Below are 19,954 nucleotides of genomic sequence, written 5' to 3'. Positions count from 1 at the left end.
TTCTCTTTCTACGATCGCAAAGCTTTGAAAACAAGAAAAATGTATGGGAATGATATTTGCTATCGACAAATCAAATCTAAACGTTTGCGATCGTAGAAAGAGAAGCGTCATGCCACTTAGCTACAGGGACAGTGGATCCCCTAAAAACTCATGATTTTTACCTTTATAATATTTACATGGATTTTTTTTCTGGTTGCGTAAGTACCGTAGGCTCCTTAATGGGACCTCAGAGGTGTCACCGAGGGATTAACGCGAGAAGCATCGCCTAATGGAGCCAGAAGGCAGAGAGTACAGTAGATATATGGAACAACTCTCTAAGGGTGTGTCCCCTAAATATAATAATAATAAAGGAGATGGTCCAAAATTGTATGGAGCCCAGGTCCGGTCAGGTCAGGTCATTGTACCCTAGCGGAAATAAAAGAAAATATTTTTTCAAACTATTTTTGATTATACAAATCTACGAAATTACTTTAATTCTTTCGAAATAATATTTAATGTCTCCCAAGAAATGCAACATTAATATGGATAATAATGGCGAATTGATGACGTTTTCAATGCAGTAATCGATTTGACGTTTGCTGTCAATTGTCATATCATTGTTGCTCTATAGGCGCCAACTTGATATATCTTGGGTTTTAATTGATTTATTTCTTTTTATTTAGTTACATTTATTCATTTAATCACTTTAATAAATTTTAACAAGATCCTTGTATGTTTTTAAATTTTAATGATATGGGGTACAAGAGTGGACTTTTCGGTTACTACACGACATCGTACCGGAACGCTAAATCGCTTGGCGGTACGTCTTTGTCGGTAGAAAATCTCAATCGACCCAGCCGGGGATCGAACCCAGGACCTCCGGTTTGTAAATCCACCGCGCATACCACTGCGCCACGGAGACCGTCAAAATAAAAAACCTGAAATGGACCATCTCCTTTACATACAGTATGTGTATCAGTTTGTATGCCACTGCGCATACGCCATGGGTATCGGTGGTGTATTGTTGACAGGCGGCAACTGTGGTCGTATGAGACTCTGGGTCTCGTCGTTGGTCTTCCCGTGACCTTTCATGTGTCTGTTCAAGGCGCACTTCTGTATGAAGGCCTGGTTGCACAGCTGGCATTTGTGCGGCTTCTCTCCCGTGTGGATCATTCTGTGGTTGCGGAGGTCCTTCCTCGCCATGAACCTCTTTGGGCACAGATCGCAGGCGTACGGTCTTTCGCCTTGAAAAAAAGAAATATAAGTTAATGACAATAATAGCCATATTATCACAGTGGATATGACCTCTGTTTCCGATTCCAGAGGGTGTGGGTTTGAATGTGGTCCGGGGCATGCACCTCCAACTTTTCAGTTGTGCTTTTTAAGAAATTCTAAGGGCCAGGCTTAATCAAAACACAGATATTTCTTTGTTAAACGGCTTATTCTTCGGAACGTACATGGTGACAGTTAGGCGCTTGGCGTAAAAGTCGTTGGTTTTATTTAAAAGGCTGTCAAAGACACATTATCTGGTAAAGACTCATTATCTGGTGCAGTAAAGTCGATCTGTATATATTATTTCTCTTCAATATAATTTATTAGTATTTTTGATATGTATTTTATTCATTATTGTAGGTATTTGTGTAATATTGTTTGTATTAGAAGGTAAATTATTTGTATGTATGTGTATTACTAATACTATGGTTATTTTTGTTTTACGCCACCTGCTAATGTTCTTAAGTTTTCCTAAACCGAAGGTTGCCTGGAAGAAATCGCTACTTAGCGATAAGGCCGCCTTTTGTATGCTGATCTCTTCCTAATTTGTTTTTATTTCACTTTTATTTGTCTTTGTGGTGTGCAAATAAAGTATATCTGTCTATCTATCTATTATCTATGACACCACAGACGTTCCGTTTTCGGCCCTTTACTGTAAGGCACAGATTACATAATGAATGGTATTTGCAACGCTAACAGAAATCAAATATCACGTGTCTCAAACGGTGAAGGAAAACAACATCAAATATACTAAAAAGTATACACAGTATTCTTCAATCAAGAAAATGTTCTAAACCAGTTACTTAGGTTATTTTTTTTTATTACTTACAAGTTAGCTGTTGACAAGTGATGTTGCAACCTAAGATAGAAGCGGGCTAACTTGTTAGGACTAGAATGAAAATCCACACCCCTTTTGGTTTCTACACGACATCGTACCGGAACGCTAAATCGTTTGGCGACACGTCTACCGGGTAGACTAGTAACTAGCCACGGCTGAAGCCTTCCACCACCCAAATCTGAGCAGAATCTGCTTTACAATCTATTGGTGTTTCAAAAGTGCTTATAAACTAAGCCTAATTGAAATAAATGAATAAAGTGTTATGTCCAGAAGTCAAAATTGTTTTTATTATTAAGCATAATCTCACTCGCGATATTGAACTGAACATACTGATCAATTTAATGTGTTACTTTTCGGTATATTATATACTAGCGGACGCCCGCGACTTCGTTCGCGTAAATTTCGATGTCAACTTTACTACTACCCCTACCCTACCACTACCCCAACCCTACCCTACCCGACCCCTACATCTACCCTACCCCTACCCCCACCTTATCCCTACCCTACCCCAAACCTACCCCTACGTTACCTACACCCTACCCCTACCCTTCCCGTACCCTATCCCTTTCCTACCCTTATCCCACCCGTACCCCTATCTCACGCCTATCCTACCCCTACCCTACCACTTCCCTATCCTACCCGTACCTCTACCCTACCTCTAACCCTACCCTACCACTACCCTAAACCTACCCTACCCCTACACTACCCCTACGCTTCCCTACCCGTACCCTACCCTACCCTGTAACTTCTCTATCTTACTCCTACCCTTAGCAAAATCGGTCCAGTCCTTCGAGAGTGGTGGTATGACCAAGAGAAATAGAGACTTCTATGCTAATAATATAAAGAGGTAAAGTTCGTGTGGTTGTAGGAGGTAATCTCTGGATCTACTGGACCGATTTGGAAAATTGTTTTACCAATAGAAAGCTACGTTATTTGCGAGTGTCATAAGCTATGTTTGATCCCCATATTCACACGGGAACGGGAACTACGTAATTGAAAGCGCGGGGCGTCATGTAGCGGAATTTCTGCGTCTTTTAGAAATTTTGTATTATCTCCGAAACTATTTAACTAATTAACATACTATAAAGGGCAAATCTTATCTCTATAATATCCTTGTGATTATTAAATAATTCATTTTAATAAGGATTAAAGTTTAGTTGTATAAATAATGACGTAAACCTAAATATATAAAATTAATAATTTTTAAAACACAAAAGGTACTATATCTGCTAATATATAGAAGATAGATATATGGTGTCGCGGACTTTTTTGTAGGACTTTTAAAGATACATAAAGTCTCCATACATTAATTTCAATTTTACACAATAATTAAGGCAGCGCATGCGAATAAGACTGTTTAAGGGGATTTTTAGTCCGACCTGTATGACAAAAACTGTGATAACTCGGCTAATATATATGATACCAATATAAAGTATAGCCTATAGCACTCCCCGATAATGTAGCATTCTACTGGTGAAAGAATTTTTAAAATCGGACCAGTAGCTCCGAAGATTACCCCATTTAAAAAATGTGACAAACTTACAAACTTTACCTCTTTATAATATTAGTATAGAGTATAGATTATAATATATACCGAAAAATAACACGTTAAATTGTAATGAGTAGATTCAGTTCACAATATATCGACAGATTACAATATCGCGAGTGAGATTATAAACTAACGTACTCTACAATTTATCGGTAACATTATATAAATAAAAGGAAAACAGTGAAACAGTTAGTTTACCTGTGTGCGTCCTCATGTGTATAGCGAGGAAACTTCTGCTCTTGAAGGTCTTGTCACATAGTTGGCAGGAGAATGGCTTGTCTGCTGAGTGCGACCGCATGTGCTTTACGAGGTCGGCCTGTGATATACATAATATCTGTATAAAGATTTACATCCATAATTCCTCAGTGCCTGAAGACGAAAGTCTTCAAACAGTGTTTGTTGCCAGTGATGATATATGGTTCCGAGACTTGGTCGATAAAAATGGTCAGAAAAAGGCAAAAAGTATCCTATGTCACTTTCCATCCTTTTAACTATCTCCACTTAAAAAATCACGTCAATTCGTTGCTCGGTTTTGCTGTGAAAGACGGACAAACAAATAGACACACACTTTCACATTTATAATATTATAAAGTAAAACTTTAGGTTTAGGTTAAAAGGATGGAAAGTGACATAGGCTACTTTTTGCCTTTTTCTGATCACCAACTTTCCTAAAATGGGGGGTGGATAGGCTACTTTTTTTTTTTTAAATTCGCCCCAAACACTTGAAAGGAGTGAAATAAATTTTACATGGAACTTTTCGCAGTTTTCAAAGTAGAAAGCTAAAAATCGTTACACAGAGGTAGGGTAGAGGTAGGGTAGGGGTAGGGTAGGGTCGTCGTTATCAACCCATATACGGCTCACTGCTGAGCTCGAGTCTCCTCTCCGAAAGAGGTTAGGCCAATAGTCCACCACGCTGGCCCAATGTGGATTGGCAGACTTCACACACGCAGAGAATTAAGAAATTCTCTGGCGTGCAGGTTTCGTCACGATGTTTTCCTTCTTTATATATTTAATTTCTTAAAATGCACACAATTGAAAAGTTGGAGGTGACCGGATTCGAACCCACACCCTCCGGAATTGGAGGCAGAGGTCATATCCACTGAGATATCACGTCTCTCTAGGGGTAGGGTAGGACAAATAATCAATGTTCCAGTCTAAAATGATTGGTTGCCAGGTTACCTTGATGTAGAACCTCATGTCGCACATGGTGCAGGCGTAGTTCTTGATGCCGGTGTGGCGGATGAGGTGTATCTTCAGGTTGCCGGGCTGCGCGAACTTCTTGAGTACTGTCTCTATGTGCGCCTGTGTGCAACACTGACCTTGATGTAGAACCTCATGTCGCACATGGTCCAGGCGTAGTTCTTGATGCCGGTGTGGCGGATGAGGTGTATCTTCAGGTTGCCGGGCTGCGCGAACTTCTTGAGTACTGTCTCTATGTGCGCCTGTGTGCAACACTGACCTTGATGTAGAACCTCATGTCGCACATGGTGCAGGCGTAGTTCTTGATGCCGGTGTGGCGGATGAGGTGTATCTTCAGGTTGCCGGGCTGCGCGAACTTCTTGAGTACTGTCTCTATGTGCGCCTGTGTGCAACACTGACCTTGATGTAGAACCTCATGTCGCACATGGTGCAGGCGTAGTTCTTGATGCCGGTGTGGCGGATGAGGTGTATCTTCAGGTTGCCGGGCTGCGCGAACTTCTTGAGTACTGTCTCTATGTGCGCCTGTGTGCAACACTGACCTTGATGTAGAACCTCATGTCGCACATGGTGCAGGCGTAGTTCTTGATGCCGGTGTGGCGGATGAGGTGTATCTTCAGGTTGCCGGGCTGCGCGAACTTCTTGAGTACTGTCTCTATGTGCGCCTGTGTGCAACACTGACCTTGATGTAGAACCTCATGTCGCACATGGTGCAGGCGTAGTTCTTGATGCCGGTGTGGCGGATGAGGTGTATCTTCAGGTTGCCGGGCTGCGCGAACTTCTTGAGTACTGTCTCTATGTGCGCCTGTGTGCAACACTGACCTTGATGTAGAACCTCATGTCGCACATGGTGCAGGCGTAGTTCTTGATGCCGGTGTGGAGGATGAGGTGTATCTTCAGGTTGCCGGGCTACGCGAACTTCTTGAGCACTGTCTCTATGTGCGCCTGTGTGCAACACTGACCTTGATGTAGAACCTCATGTCGCACATGGTGCAGGCGTAGTTCTTGATGCCGGTGTGGCGGATGAGGTGTATCTTGAGGTTGCCGGGCTGCGCGAACTTCTTGCCGCACTGCGAACAGCTGTAGTTCTTCTGGTTGCTGTGCGTCTCTATGTGCACCTGTGTGCGACAGAACAGTTTAGACAACCACTTTCTTAGACCTCAATAACAGCACAGAATAAAGATTTCATAATAATAGAGATATGTGAGACGAATATCTTAGCATTCCATGGAATCACCGTGCAGGTGCCGGGTCCATCGCGTGGTAGAGAGAAAACACCAAGCAAAGTCCAGGACTTGTGACTACTGGATGTAGGGTTAAGGAATTCCTTGACGATCAATCAACACTCCCCTTCTCTGCTCGTGTTGTTTTCCCTACATATTCAAATTTGGTAAGATCCTATTAGAGCAACTTTGGATACTCGTTCTAGTATAGAACTAGCTGCATTTCTACGCAAGCAAGTACAAGCACTTCAACGCTTGGATATACCTGTAATCAATTCGGCATCTCTGCAATGACCTTAGCACAGCCCAGGTTTCCACCGAATCGAAGGCTTTCTCATAGTCCACAAACGCTAAGCAAAGTGGCTGGTTATACTCGTGAGTCTTCTGTATAACCTGCCGCAGCGTATGGAGGTGGTCTATGGTGCTAAAGCCTTTTCGGAAACCGGCTTGTTCGGGAGGCTGGAAGTCGTCAAACCTATTAGCGAGACGATTCGTAATGACTCTCGAGAACAATTTGTAAACATGACTTAGCAGCGAGATGGGTCTGTAATTCTTCAGCAAGGTGTTGTCACCTTTTTTGAAGAACAGAACCACCACGCTCCTATGCCACGCCTCAGGCGTCGTGCCCTCGTGAATGACGGAATTGAACAATCGCTGAAGGACTTTAAGTATCGGTTTTCCACCCGCTTTCAGGAGTTCTGCTGTGATTCCGTCCTCACCTGGCGCCTTATTGTTCTTCAGTTGTTTGAGAGCCACACTAATCTCGTATAGGCTGACGTCCGGGATATCTTCGGTATAGTGTCGGGTCAACTTGGCTCTGGGGTCTTTAGCCAAGTTGTCAACAGGCTGCTGAGTAGTCATGTATAGCTGTCCATAGAACTTCTCGACCTCACGTAATAACTCGGGCTTGGAAGAAATAAGATTACCGTGCTCGGTCTTCAAACGCGTCAGCTGCCTCTGTCCAATAGATAGATCTCTGGCGAAAACTTTCGAGCCGCGATTGTTTTCAATCGCATTTTTAATACGCTCGGTATTGAAGTTTCGCAAGTCGCTGGTTTGCGACTTAGAGATCTGTCTACTGATTTGTCGGTATTTTGACGCATCTGCTGAAGACTGCAATCTCATTTCTTGCCTCTCTTCCATGAGTTTAAGTGTATGGTCTGAGAACTTTTTGGTTCTTTTCGTACGGTGGGTCTTATAGAACTTAGACCCAACGGAATGGACAGTTTCCACGAACCTGTTGTTCAGATCGTCCACAGTTTCGCAATTTGCTAGGCAATCAAAGCGGTTCTGCAGTTCTAGTTGAAAGGACTCGGGGTTTTGGATATGGGCACGAGTAGGTCGGAGCGTAGACTTCACCAGTCGATACCGTTCCAGCTGAACGTTGATATTCAACGTGCCTCTAACCATTCGGTGATCGCTACCGGTTTTCACCCTATGGATCACAGAAACATCGTTGAATATTTGCCGTTTGGTAGACAAGATGAAGTCAATCTCATTTTTCGTGGAACCATCGGGGCTCATCCAGGTCCATTTCCTGTGTGGTGGCTTCTTGAAGAAGGAGTTCATCATAAAGAGGCCCTCCTTCTCCATGAAGTCAACATTGTTACAACATTGTTCACGAGGGACTTGTGAACGATAAATCCGACACCACCTTGGGACTGTTGGTCGCCCTCCCGGTAGTAGAGCATGTTGCCGGATTCAAGGATTATCGAGCCCTCCCCCTCTCTTCGGACTTCAGACAATCCTATGACATCCCAGTGCAACTTGCTCATAACTTCTTCCAGCTCGATGACCTTTTCGTCGGACCTCAAAGTGCGTGCGTTGTATGTTGCCAGGTCTAGTCGTCGGGGTTGGCAGCGGAATCTCTGCCGGAGATTCTTAACACCCCTTGCCCCGTCGTTACCGTAACCGCTGCCAGAGCCAGGAATAGCGGGGCTGCCGGGGACTAGGGGCTGTGTTATATTTGTTCGGTCCATACAAAGTTTTGCCCGATACTGACCACGCTGGGCATGCGGGTTGGTCAGCGCAGTGCCAGCCACAGATTAATTAGTTCATTTGTTAGGTCATAATATTTATTCACTTTTAAACTGTGGTCCTTCGGAATGTTAGTCCCTCACGGCAAAGTAAGCTCTACAAGTACTATTCGCTTTGTTTGTTTGGACAAAAGGAAAATGTCTGGTCTAGATCTCGAAATAGCGACATCCGCTGGGATTTTATAATGTTTCTCATACGATACGAATCCATTAATAAAGTCCAATCAGGTGCAGAACCTAGGATTGAGTAAGGCTTACTAGATGATTTTGTTATTGAACCTGCTTTGATGAAGTTAATTTGTCTTTTATTTGTAGTCAATCCTTTTTGAGCTCTAGCTACTGAAAGGCTTATAGCTTCACGTATAATTTGGAGTACTCTATCATGACGACGTGAGTAAAGACCCCTATCCAGGAGCACCTTGCATCCAACCAACAAGTGCCTTGCTGTTCCTATTGCCTCACCATACGTATAGCAAGATATTTCAATGTCTTTCCCCCATCGTACTAAGTTACTCTGATCTGGGAGCGTCATTTGAAAGGCATTAAGATAGAATTTAAATACTAACTTAATGCCTTTCAATTAGAGCGTCAAAATTGAGGCGAAGCAAAGTGGCAAATTGTCTAAATTTCATTGAGTCGAGTACAAAAGTTATTTAAATAAATAATACCTAAATATAGTATACAATGTAGAGTAGTATGTTCAGGAATTGTAAAAACTGTATGTACATAAATATATAATGGAATTTTATACACAAAATTGTGCATGTGTTGTTATTTAATGTGGAATTGCTAAATTCGGATCATTTTTTGGGGTGATATTGTAGGCAACATCTATCAAAGAACTATTTTTCAAAATCAGCCATATTGAATTTAGAATTACGTCACTCATCCATCCATTCATCATTTGAAAAAAGAAATTAGAAATGATGTACTGACCTAAAAATTTGGCGAATCCAGCTCTAAATCCAAGTATAAAATTAATTACCAACCATGTACATCGAAATGGATGTGACCAAGTTGTAGCTATCAGTAGTTGACAGTAGCTGACGATGGCTGATGTTGTCCAACATTGTCAGACTATCTGACACCTGATGATGTCAGATAGTTTGACTTTGTTTGATGGTTACTGACAAACGGCATACATACCCAGGGCGCGTATCTACAGTAAATGATGGTAGCTGACATTGTCCAACGATGTCTGAAAGTGGCTGTGTCTGACCGTGTCTACGGCAACTGTCAGGAGCTGGGGATGTCGGACTGTGTCTGACCGTGTCTACGGCAACTGACGGAGGCTGGCTATGTCGGACAGTGTCTGACTGTGTCTACGGCAACTGACGGTAGCTCAGGAGCTGGGGATGTCGGACTGTGTCTGACCGTGTCTACGGCAACTGACGGTAGCTGGCGATGTTGGACCGTGTCTACGGCAACTGTCAGGAGCAGGGGATGTCGGACTGCGTCTGACCGTGTCTAGGGCAACTGACGGTAGCGATGTCTGATGACGTCGTCGCCAGCAGCTCGCGAGGCGGGCGCCCGCGACACAAACCTTGAGGTTGTAAGCCTGCACAAACTTGGCGTCGCACAGGTGGCACTGGTGCTTGCGCTCGCCGCTGTGGATGAGCTCGTGGTTTTTGAGCACGTTGAGGTAGGCGAAGCTCTTGCCGCACGCGAGGCATTGGTATTTGCGTACCGCGGAGTGGATGCGCGCGTGGCTGCTCAGGCTGCGCAGTGACATGAACGTCTTGTCGCAGTGCGCGCACTGTATGTCGGGCTGCAACACACAATCGGTTTGATTGTAGTGGATTTTACACACTCTTGACTAGGGGAGTAAACAGTCATCATTACGAATAGTGCAATCAGCTAAAGCAAACAGACGTTGAGAGGGAGAGCTAAAGAAGTTTTTTAGTTTCAGTTGTGTGACTTAAGGCACACTCGTTTTTTTCTAGTACGGCCAATCTGCGATCATTCCTAGGACTATAAACAAATGTGTTGTGAATGTCAGTAGGGGACTTCGTCGAATTCAATTGCAGATTATGTGCATGGGGGAGGATTCTAATCAGCTCAAGCTTGCAAAAATTTATCTTATTTGTTGTATGGAAATAGGCATTGCTTTGCAGAATTCAACAGTAAATCCATACTAATATTATAAATACAAAATTAAGTTCTGTCTGTCTGTTACATTTTCATGGCGCAACAGAACAAAGGCTACTTTTTCATCATCATCATCTACTCTCCCTTATCCCACTTAAGTGGGGTCGGAAAAATATGTTATGACATATTTTTAATTTGTTTTAGCTAGTGATACATAGGCTACTTTTGTTTTACAGAAATATTTATGGATCCCACGGGATTTTCAAAAACACCAATTTTCACTCGAAAGGGGTCGCAAGGGTCCATATAATATACTAATATAATACTGATTCGTTAAATTCCTCACCTTCTTTCCAAAGTGACCGCGCATATGAGCTTCGAAGTTCTCATATTTCTGGAAGCTCTTCCCGCACTTCATGCACTTCATCCGCTCGCGCCGCCTCTTGGGCCCGTCGGGGTCCTTGGGCGGGCGGCCGGGCCCGCGCCGCCGTCGCCTCTGCAGGATCTGACTGTAACGACAATAACCTCAAGGTTGATTTATCTCGTGGCGAGCACTGTAATTATGATGATGATAATAATAAAATGAATAGCAAAGAAATAATAGTAAAGTTTGTATTAGCAAAACAATCTTCACCAATCTGTGTGTTGGATGAAAGTGTCAAAGTTATTATCAATAAAAAAATTTAATAAAAATAAGCTAGCCCAATGATGTATTTATTCAAGCCATGTAAAATAAATATCATAATGATTTAGGTTTTTCAGCCAGTTCTTTCATGTAGGTCTTTCAGAAACGGCTTAAATTAACACAACACAACATCAGTTAGTACATAATATGATAAATAGAACTTTCCTACACTGGAGAACCTTTTGAGGAAGAAGAGTGATAGAAACATGATTTTTTTCTTCAAGAAACATATTTTTACTAAGTTATCATATTATCATCTCCATAAACTTTTATATGGGGATATATTATTACACATATATTATTATTTAATATATCTACACATGGGGTCCTGGGCCAACTTTGTATTACATGGTGGGCAATCTTCTTTAACAGCCTAACCCTAGAATGTACAAGACAGGGTCACTACTGACTTTACAAATTAGCCATCATGAGATAAGAAGACTGGCTGCATTTTACACTCACCTGATGAGTATCGCATCAACTGAGGGCTTCTCAGATTTATCTGCATTCTCCATACATTCACTGGTGCTGTTGTTCAGTTCTTCATTCATCTCAGTGATGTTCACCTCCACAATCTCATTCCCTTCCATAGTTGGATGGTCTATTTTTGTTTGAATGTTCTAAAAATGGTATACAATAAAGGTAATTTAATATTATCGTCAATAGAACAGGGAAGCAGTATTGCCATATTTTTTAATGCAACCAAGCTGCTTTGCTGTGTTCCATGTAGGAAAATGTTGTTGCCAATATAATTTAAAGGCACATAAGGCTTATACACATGCATAATGCATTTTGACAGCCTCCTTGGAGCAGTGGTACATCGTTGGATTTACAAAACAAAGGTCCTGGGTTTGATCCCCGTCTGGGCTTCTTGAGGTTTTCTTAAAACATACCTCCAGTGATTTAGCGTCCTGGTATGATGTCAAGTAGATACTGAAAGAGGTGTGATTTTATCCTCCTCCTAACAAGTTAGCCCACTTTCATCTTAGATTGCATCATCACTTACCATCAGATGATGGGGGATGATGTTGCTCGCGTCCGTAGGAGTGACCACCTTTCCTAGGCCCACCCTATACGTGTCCCCTGGGTGGTGCTAAACGAGCAACAACGCCGAGTCACAGGCGGCGGTAAATAACCTGTCCATTGGCTACTACGGGCCAAGAGGGATTAAATCCCCTCTAAAAGAGTAGTTCGCCGATTATTGGTTGGCTAGCAGGAGCCAGAACGTGGTTTGTTCGAAAAATCTGAGTGTAGTGCCTTGGGAAAGTACTATTACTATTTTCCCAACCCTTTTTATATTATGAAAATGTCCGAAAATGAGAAATGCGATTTACCATGCGACCCGGCCAGCGCCCGGCGCTCACAGGTACCCGGGCCTGTGAGTGAGAAATTAGCTACCGAAGACTATACAGGAGCGGAGAACCAGGCTCCTTTATTAGTAAATGCTACTGGTACTACTAAGAAGCTTATACAGCAGGCTTTCCATCCAAGCCTTTTTGTTTCAAGACCTAGATCTTCATCCCTAGGGAATATCACCACAACAAATAAGTCCACAAATGCGCCACACCTGGTGACGCCAGAGAAAAATAGCTCATGTGGTGAAACACATGACAACCAATTGCCACCCTCTTGGCAAAGGTTACCGACAACAAGGAACCCAAAACGAAAAAAAGTTAATAGTCCACCAACCATACTAACCGATGATGGAAAAATCAATACGTCCAACAGTTTTAGTGGACTGCCTATAGACTTGACTGATGAACCAATGATAGAACATCCAAAAAAGGTTATCAAACCTCCACCTATTGTTCTCTATGGAATAGATGATGTATCCAAACTAACAGAATTGCTGAACAGTACTATACCGAGTGATAGCTACACCTACAAAGTAATTAATAGAAACCAACTTAGGATTGCTACACAAAGTACTGAGGTGTACAAAAACATTATTGAACTGATGCGTAAAAATGGACTCATAGGCCATACATTCACTCAAAAGCAGAATAAATGCTATAGAATAGTGGTTAAAAATCTACACCACACAACACCAGTGGAAGCAATTAAAGAAGCAATGGAGAAGTCTGGTAACACAGTCAGAGGTGAAGTAATATGTGCGAGATCCAGAAAAAATAAGATGCCATTGAACATGTTTTTCGTGAACCTAGAACCTGCTCCTAACAACATCAAGGTAAAAGACATCGAATTCATATACAACACAAGAGTCAAGATTGAGGATCCAAAGAAAACATATGACATCCCACAATGTACTAGATGTCAACAATATGGGCACACAAAAAATAATTGTATGCGTCCGTTTCGATGTGTTAAATGTGCACAAGGGCATCGAACCACAGACTGTCCTAAAAAAGACAGAAACTCTCCAGCTACTTGCACCCTATGTCTTGGAAATCACCCTGCAAATTATAAAGGTTGTCAGGTATACAAAGAAATACGAGCAAGAAAAATTATGGGAGCCAAAAAAGTAGACTCGAACCAAAATCAAAATAAGAAAACAAGTACACACACTCAAAAGCCTCAAATGCCTTTTAACCTTGATGACTTTCCTCCACTGAACACCAGAAGTTCACTTTCTAAACAAGGTCCATCTAGTAAGAAAGAAAACACACAACAACAACAATCCCACATACCAGATCCTGAAAAAATTGGTTATTGGGATAAATCGAAACAGAGCACCCAAGCTCAGCCAACTAACTTGTTAGAACAAGTAATCTTAAAACAATCAGAGAAGATTGATATCCTCATCCAACAACTAGGTACCTTAATGGGACTCCTAACGACATTAATAGCCCAATGTAACCAGAGAAATCCTTAAAGATTGCTACATGGAATATAAATGGTCTATCACCAAACAAACATGAAGTAGAAATCTTTATCAACCTAAATAAAATAGACATTCTCTTACTGACTGAAACACATATGACTGATGAAAGAACAGTTAAATTAAAGGGATACAATATATATTTCACTAACCATCCAGATGGAACATCACATGCTGGAGCTGCAGTAGTAATTAGAGAAAATATAAAACAACATGTTCTTCGTAACTTTAAACATGAATTCCTACAGGCCTCCATAGTATCTATAGACGACTGGCAAGGAACCCTAAATGTTGCAGCCGTGTATTGTCCTCCCAAACATAAGATTTCTGAAGAAATGTATGTTGAGTTCTTTCAAACACTTGGTAGTAAATATATTGCAGGTGGTGACTGGAACGCCAAGAATACCTTATGGGGCTCAAGACTGGTCACTACTAGAGGACGAGAACTAAGAAAGGCAGTTGAAAGAAACCACCTCAATGTACTGTCAGGTGGCGAACCAACTCACTGGCCAAGTGATCGTACTAAAACTCCAGATCTTATTGACTTCTTTATCACTAAGGGAATGTCTGGTTTATACACAAAAACCAAAACTTGTCTAGATGGATCTTCTGATCACACTCCAGTCATATGTACCTTGAGCACTACAGTTATCCTAAAGGAAGCACGCGAGACCCTTTATAATAAGAAAACAGACTGGGAAGCCTTCCGAGACTAAATAGACGACAAGGTTAACTTACGAATTTCATTAAAAACAGCAAAAGAGATCGATGACGCAGTTTTATACGCTACTAACCTAATACAAGAGGCGGCGTGGTTGTCTACTCCATACCTAGAATCTACACCTCAGAGCCTGTATTACCCTGCAGAAATTCGGCAAAAAATAGCTGATAAGAGGAGCCTTAGGAGACGATGGCACGCAAGCAGGAGCAGTCATGATAAGCGGTTACTCAACAAGGCGAAAAAAGAAATTAAAGTAATGATGGATGAAAATGAAAATATGACCCTACAAGATCAACTACAGACACTTTCTCCTTATAAATCAGAAGACTACTCTCTTTATAAAATGACCAAACCTCTCAAAAAGTCAACAGATTATGTGCCACCCCTTAAAAAATCTGATGGTAACTGGGCTAGAACCCCTACAGAAAAAGCCGAGCTATTTGCTCAATTCCTGCAGGAGGTATTTAAACCAAATGATCCCGATCCTTCAGAAACAGAAGATGAAATCAACAAAGTTACTGAGAGTGACCAGCAATTATCGATTCCAATGAGACCAGTTAACCCAAAAGAAATTCTTAAAGAAATAAACCAGCTAAAACTAAAGAAAGCACCTGGCTATGACCTCATCACAGCTGAAGTCTTAAAACAGTTGCCAAAAAAAGGAGTCATACTACTAACAGTATTGTTCAATGCAATATTGAGAACACAACATTTCCCGTCACTCTGGAAAGTCTCCATAATAAATATGATAGCCAAGCCAGGAAAGCCTCCTACAAATGTGTCTTCATACAGACCAATAAGTCTTCTCCCAGTACTATCAAAACTGTTTGAGAAACTATTCCTTAAACGACTAGAACCTGTCTTAGAAGACCAAAAAATATTACCAGATCACCAGTTTGGCTTCCGGGCCCATCATGGAACAACAGAGCAGATTCACAGAGTGGCACACACTATTCGTCAGACACTAGAACGAAAAGAATACTGTTCAGCTGCTTTTCTAGACATCCAACAGGCTTTTGATCGTGTTTGGCATAAAGGCCTTATATATAAAGTAAAACAGTGCATGCCAAACACAGCATATATGCTCATAAAATCATATCTCTCCGAACGCATATTCCAAGTCAAATGTAATGACCAATTGTCTAATTTCTACAAAATCGAAGCTGGAGTACCACAGGGGTCGGTGCTGGGCCCCGTCCTATATACTATCTATACAGCTGACATGCCTTTGTCCCAAAATGTGATAACAGCGACTTATGCAGATGATACTGCTCTGCTCTCACGCAATGTAGATCCCAACATAGCTTCTCTAAATCTACAAGAACACCTAAATAAAACTTGTTCCTGGCTCAAAAAATGGAGAATCAAAGCTAGTGCAACTAAATCAAGCCACATAACATTTACGTTAAGAAGGGGAGATTGTCCTGCTGTGAAACTAGACGAGATTACCTTACCCCACCAAACAACCGTAAAATATTTAGGTGTACATCTAGATAGAAGATTGACTTGGAGAGATCACATTAAGGCGAAACGAGATCAGGCCAATATGAAATTTCGAGAACTGTATTGGTTGATTGGGAGAAAATCCACATTAAGCCTGGAAAACAAGCTGCTGATATATAAATGTGTTATAAAACCAGTATGGACTTACGGTATTCAACTCTGGGGCTCTGCTAGCCACTCAAACATTGAAATACTTCAGCGCTTCCAAAACAATGTATTGAATGTAATATGCAATGCACCATGGTTCGTCAAGACTGCAGAAACACACAGCCATCTTAACATTTCACCTGTTAAGGAGGAAATAGACAGGTCACTAGAGGCCTACAAACAGAGGCTTGAGCGCCATAAAAACAACCTGGCTGTCAAATTGTTAGACGTCAGGGACTGCAAATTCCGCCTGAAACGAACACGACTGGCCAACATAGTATAGTAGTATATACTCATTCCTGGAGGGACGCTACATCAGTGGATGTGCAGAGCCCGAAACGACATACTAAAAAGTCATTTGATCGGATTATGGTCTAGAGACTGATCTCCGATAGACCAACAAATAAGAGAAAAAAAAAAAAAAAAAAAAAAAAACTTACCATCAGGTGAGATTGTGGTCAAGGACTAACATGTAAAGAATGAAAAAAAAAGACATATGTGATAAGGAGTTAACACACACTATGAGCAGAAGGGTAGAAGGATTTATATAAATCACTGGATGTAATAACATTTAAAAAATATTACCTTTAACCTGCATTGCTGCTTCAATATAACATTGGATCTCACAACCACTTGCTTGAAGTAATACAGCTTGTTCAACAAGTCCAGACATGCCTGACATATCAGCTTCGGCAGAGGATCAGTGGCTGCAATCTAAATTATTAACACATTTTGTCAAATTAACTCATTATTTATTTTCTACAAAGTGTATACAAAACATAGATCAAAATATTGTTTGCAAATAAATTTAAAAATGGCAATTATGACCAGTGTTACCAACTCTCTGAAATGTTTATCTCTAAAGTTGGTGTCAAAAACCCCTAAAATCACCTTAATTATTGAGTTGTCCCCCTAAAAAATATAAATTCATAATAATTTAGATATAATATGCTGTCATATGTTTCAAAAGTCTATATTTAATACAGACAAAATACTACGTCTTTATCTGAAGATTCAGATTTTTTGAAATCATACATGTTGACAATGAATAAATTTACCAATTTTTTTTATTCGATGAAAATTGTCTCCAATTACCTCAGAGTGGTTGTAGAATAACGTATTATATGTAGTTATAAGTCGCTAGGCCAAGAAAGAAATATTAAAATAATCATCAATTTAAAAATATTAAAGAGTCAAAAAATCCCTGAAAATACCCCTAAAAATTTCAGACTCCTAAATTATTTGCCCCCTAAATCTGGGGGGAAAACCCCTAAGTTGGGAACCCTGATTATGACTAACTAGCGGATGCCCGCGACTTAGTCCAAGTGAAATTTAGTTATACATAAATCTCTGACATAAGAACCATGGATTTTTCCAGGATGAAAAGTGTCCTCTGTGTTAATCCAGAGTAAAATCTAGTTCCATTCCAAATTTCAGCCAAATCGCTTCAGTAGCCGCAGCGTTAAGGAGAAACAAACATACTTACACACACACACACACACACACACACACAACTTTAGCCTTTAAAATATTATTAGTGTGATTAGTTTAATATTATGATTGTGATATATGAAGCATAACAAAAAACAGAATGTGTATTATTAAAAACAATGCCTACGACACAAGGCCACTGTGAACTGTCGCTGTTTCTGAATGAGTTTTACACATTTTTACACAAAGCATAATAAAAACGTTTGAGTTTAGTGATGGTTTAATGTTTCGCCTTACCTCGACAGAAGTACAATACTTGAACACTCCGGAAGAACAAGCTGTAAACAAATCCTTGAGAGGCCCTGAATCTGATAAACAAGCGCGGCATATTTTGTTGAAGTCTAATATGTGAGACATTATAAATCGTCCCTACCCACTGTTACACTAAAACATTAGATGTTATTATGAGATAGACATTGGTAATATGAAGTTAGCGAATATTAAATTCACTATCAAACAACAATTATCGCAAAATAACACCAAATTTTATTGACAATTTTGTTTTTTTTTTCATTGTTTTGACTTTTGGTTTTGAGTTTTATTTGACACATACCACAGGTTACAGAAAGAAACCACAGATCTCCACGGATTAGTAAAAAAAAGGAAACTGCTTCGGAGGAATTCATAAACATACAAAGATAAAACTCTCTAACGTACGTATTTTGTATTATCTATGGTTATAGCCCCTTTAGGTATAAGTTACCGATACATCATAGAATACGTTACTATAAAATCTCACTCGCGATAATGTAATCTGTCGATATATTGTGAACTGAATATACTGATTACAATTTTTCGGTATATTATAATCTATCGAAGATTATCCTATTAAGTTGAACCTTCACCACCTTCGTTTCGTTGGCGGTATACCTACTTTGCCCATAGATTTAATATGCCCAAATGTAATCTGTCGATATATTGTGAACTGATGGTGAACTGAGTATACAGATTACAATTTTTCGGTATATTATAATCTATCGAAGATTATCATGGTAAGTTTCACCTTCACCACCTTCGTTTCATTGGCGGTATAAGTACCTATATATAGATTTTTTTTTTTTTTCTGTCTGAGTAGGTGCCGATAGCTCCCTGCGGAACCACTACGGCGTCACCGGGGGGGTTGGGCGAGCGCAGAAGCATCGCCTGATGTGACCCGAAGGCTGAAAGAAAGATAGAGGACGGAACGGCTCTCTAAGGGCGTCTCCTATGAGACTCGGACCTCGGCTTAGAAGGCCATTCTGGAGGAGGTAACCGTGACCTGAGTGAATCAGTCCGGACGCCCCCAAGATCGTGAGTTAGAAAACCCACGTCCGGGTGACGTTAGATATCGGGGACCTATATAGATTTAATATGCCTAAATGTGCACAAACGTTAATGAATTTGATAGATTATGATATGATACTGTCTCTGTCTCTAGGTCAAACTTAACAACGACTGAACCTTATTTAAAAAAAAAAACAGCCAAGTACGAGTCGAACTCGCGCACCGAGGGTTCCGTACAAACGTTTTCGTATTGTAATTGCTAAATGAGATCATTATCATTACAATGTGTTGTGGTAAGCTGGATCAGCATTATATGACAAAGGTCCCTATCATTTCAGTAATCCTTTATCACTAGCTTAACAATACAAGCAAGCTGTCTGATAATAACAAAAACCAACAATGAGAAATATAATTAACGCATTTAGGTTTTACAGTTACATTCAGCAAAATATACGGATTGAATGGATATAAGTTTATTTTTGGTAGCTGTTATAACACATATGTTTTCTGTGGTATAACTGCCTATTTCTAGGTGAATTTTCTGTTGCCTGTTCTGTAAGCTATTGTTTCGTTCCAATTCTGAAGATTCGGAAAGTGCCATGTAGGTTTTGATTTCCTTGCGAGTTTCGAGTTTCAAATCTTTTGATTCCATTGACATAGAAGTTTAAAAGATTTGAAACTCGCAACTCGCAAGGAAATCAATACCTGAGAGAGTAGTTGATATAAATTTAAATTGAATACCTCTACTCTATCACGAGGAAAAGGGAAAAGTTTAGAATTAATAAAAATATTTTTAGTGATGTAAATGTAAAATGTAGGTAGATATGTATGCTTTACACAATTTTTCCTTTACCTGTGCTATAAGTGGTTGCTTCTTAAGTACCACGTTGCAAGACTCTGAGTTCACTTCACGGGAGTTGGGAAGTACCCTGTAGATTTTATTTTCCATGCGAGTGTCGAATATTTACAGCATAAACGGCTGTATCTTTTGATTGCGTTGGCTTAGAAGTTAGATTTTTTCACTGCTCTAAGTTACAATAGACCTGAGTATTTGATATAAATTTCAGCTTGATACCTCCACCTGTTCCTGAGAAAAGTATCTTGACAGACAGACAGACGGGGA

At 40.6% G+C, this 19,954-nt stretch overlaps 1 protein-coding gene across 2 annotated transcripts; it reads right to left on the bottom strand.

The window, feature by feature from the left end:
• Nucleotides 1-206: 206 nt before the first annotated feature.
• LOC112048065 (zinc finger protein 32-like) lies at nucleotides 207-18,108 on the bottom strand. Of its 2 annotated transcripts, none has more exons than XM_052881215.1 (8): nucleotides 17,806-18,108; nucleotides 16,663-16,791; nucleotides 11,330-11,487; nucleotides 10,529-10,691; nucleotides 9,638-9,862; nucleotides 5,798-5,953; nucleotides 3,837-3,954; nucleotides 207-1,223 (listed from the first exon to the last, which is right to left on the bottom strand). In XM_052881215.1, the coding sequence occupies exons 1-8, from the start codon at nucleotides 17,923-17,925 to the stop codon at nucleotides 955-957; spliced, it is 1,338 nt and encodes a 445-aa protein (XP_052737175.1). In that variant the 5' UTR covers nucleotides 17,926-18,108; the 3' UTR covers nucleotides 207-954. The 2 variants fall into 2 exon arrangements, with proteins under 2 accessions (XP_052737175.1, XP_052737180.1); XM_052881220.1 differs by having other exon boundaries at nucleotides 9,782-9,862.
• Between the last annotated feature and the right edge of the window lie 1,846 nt (nucleotides 18,109-19,954).

This window comes from Bicyclus anynana, chromosome 1 (assembly GCF_947172395.1).
Source record: "Bicyclus anynana chromosome 1, ilBicAnyn1.1, whole genome shotgun sequence".
In the NCBI taxonomy this organism is placed as follows: domain Eukaryota; kingdom Metazoa; phylum Arthropoda; class Insecta; order Lepidoptera; family Nymphalidae; genus Bicyclus; species Bicyclus anynana.
This window is presented reverse-complemented; position numbering and strand designations above follow the sequence as displayed.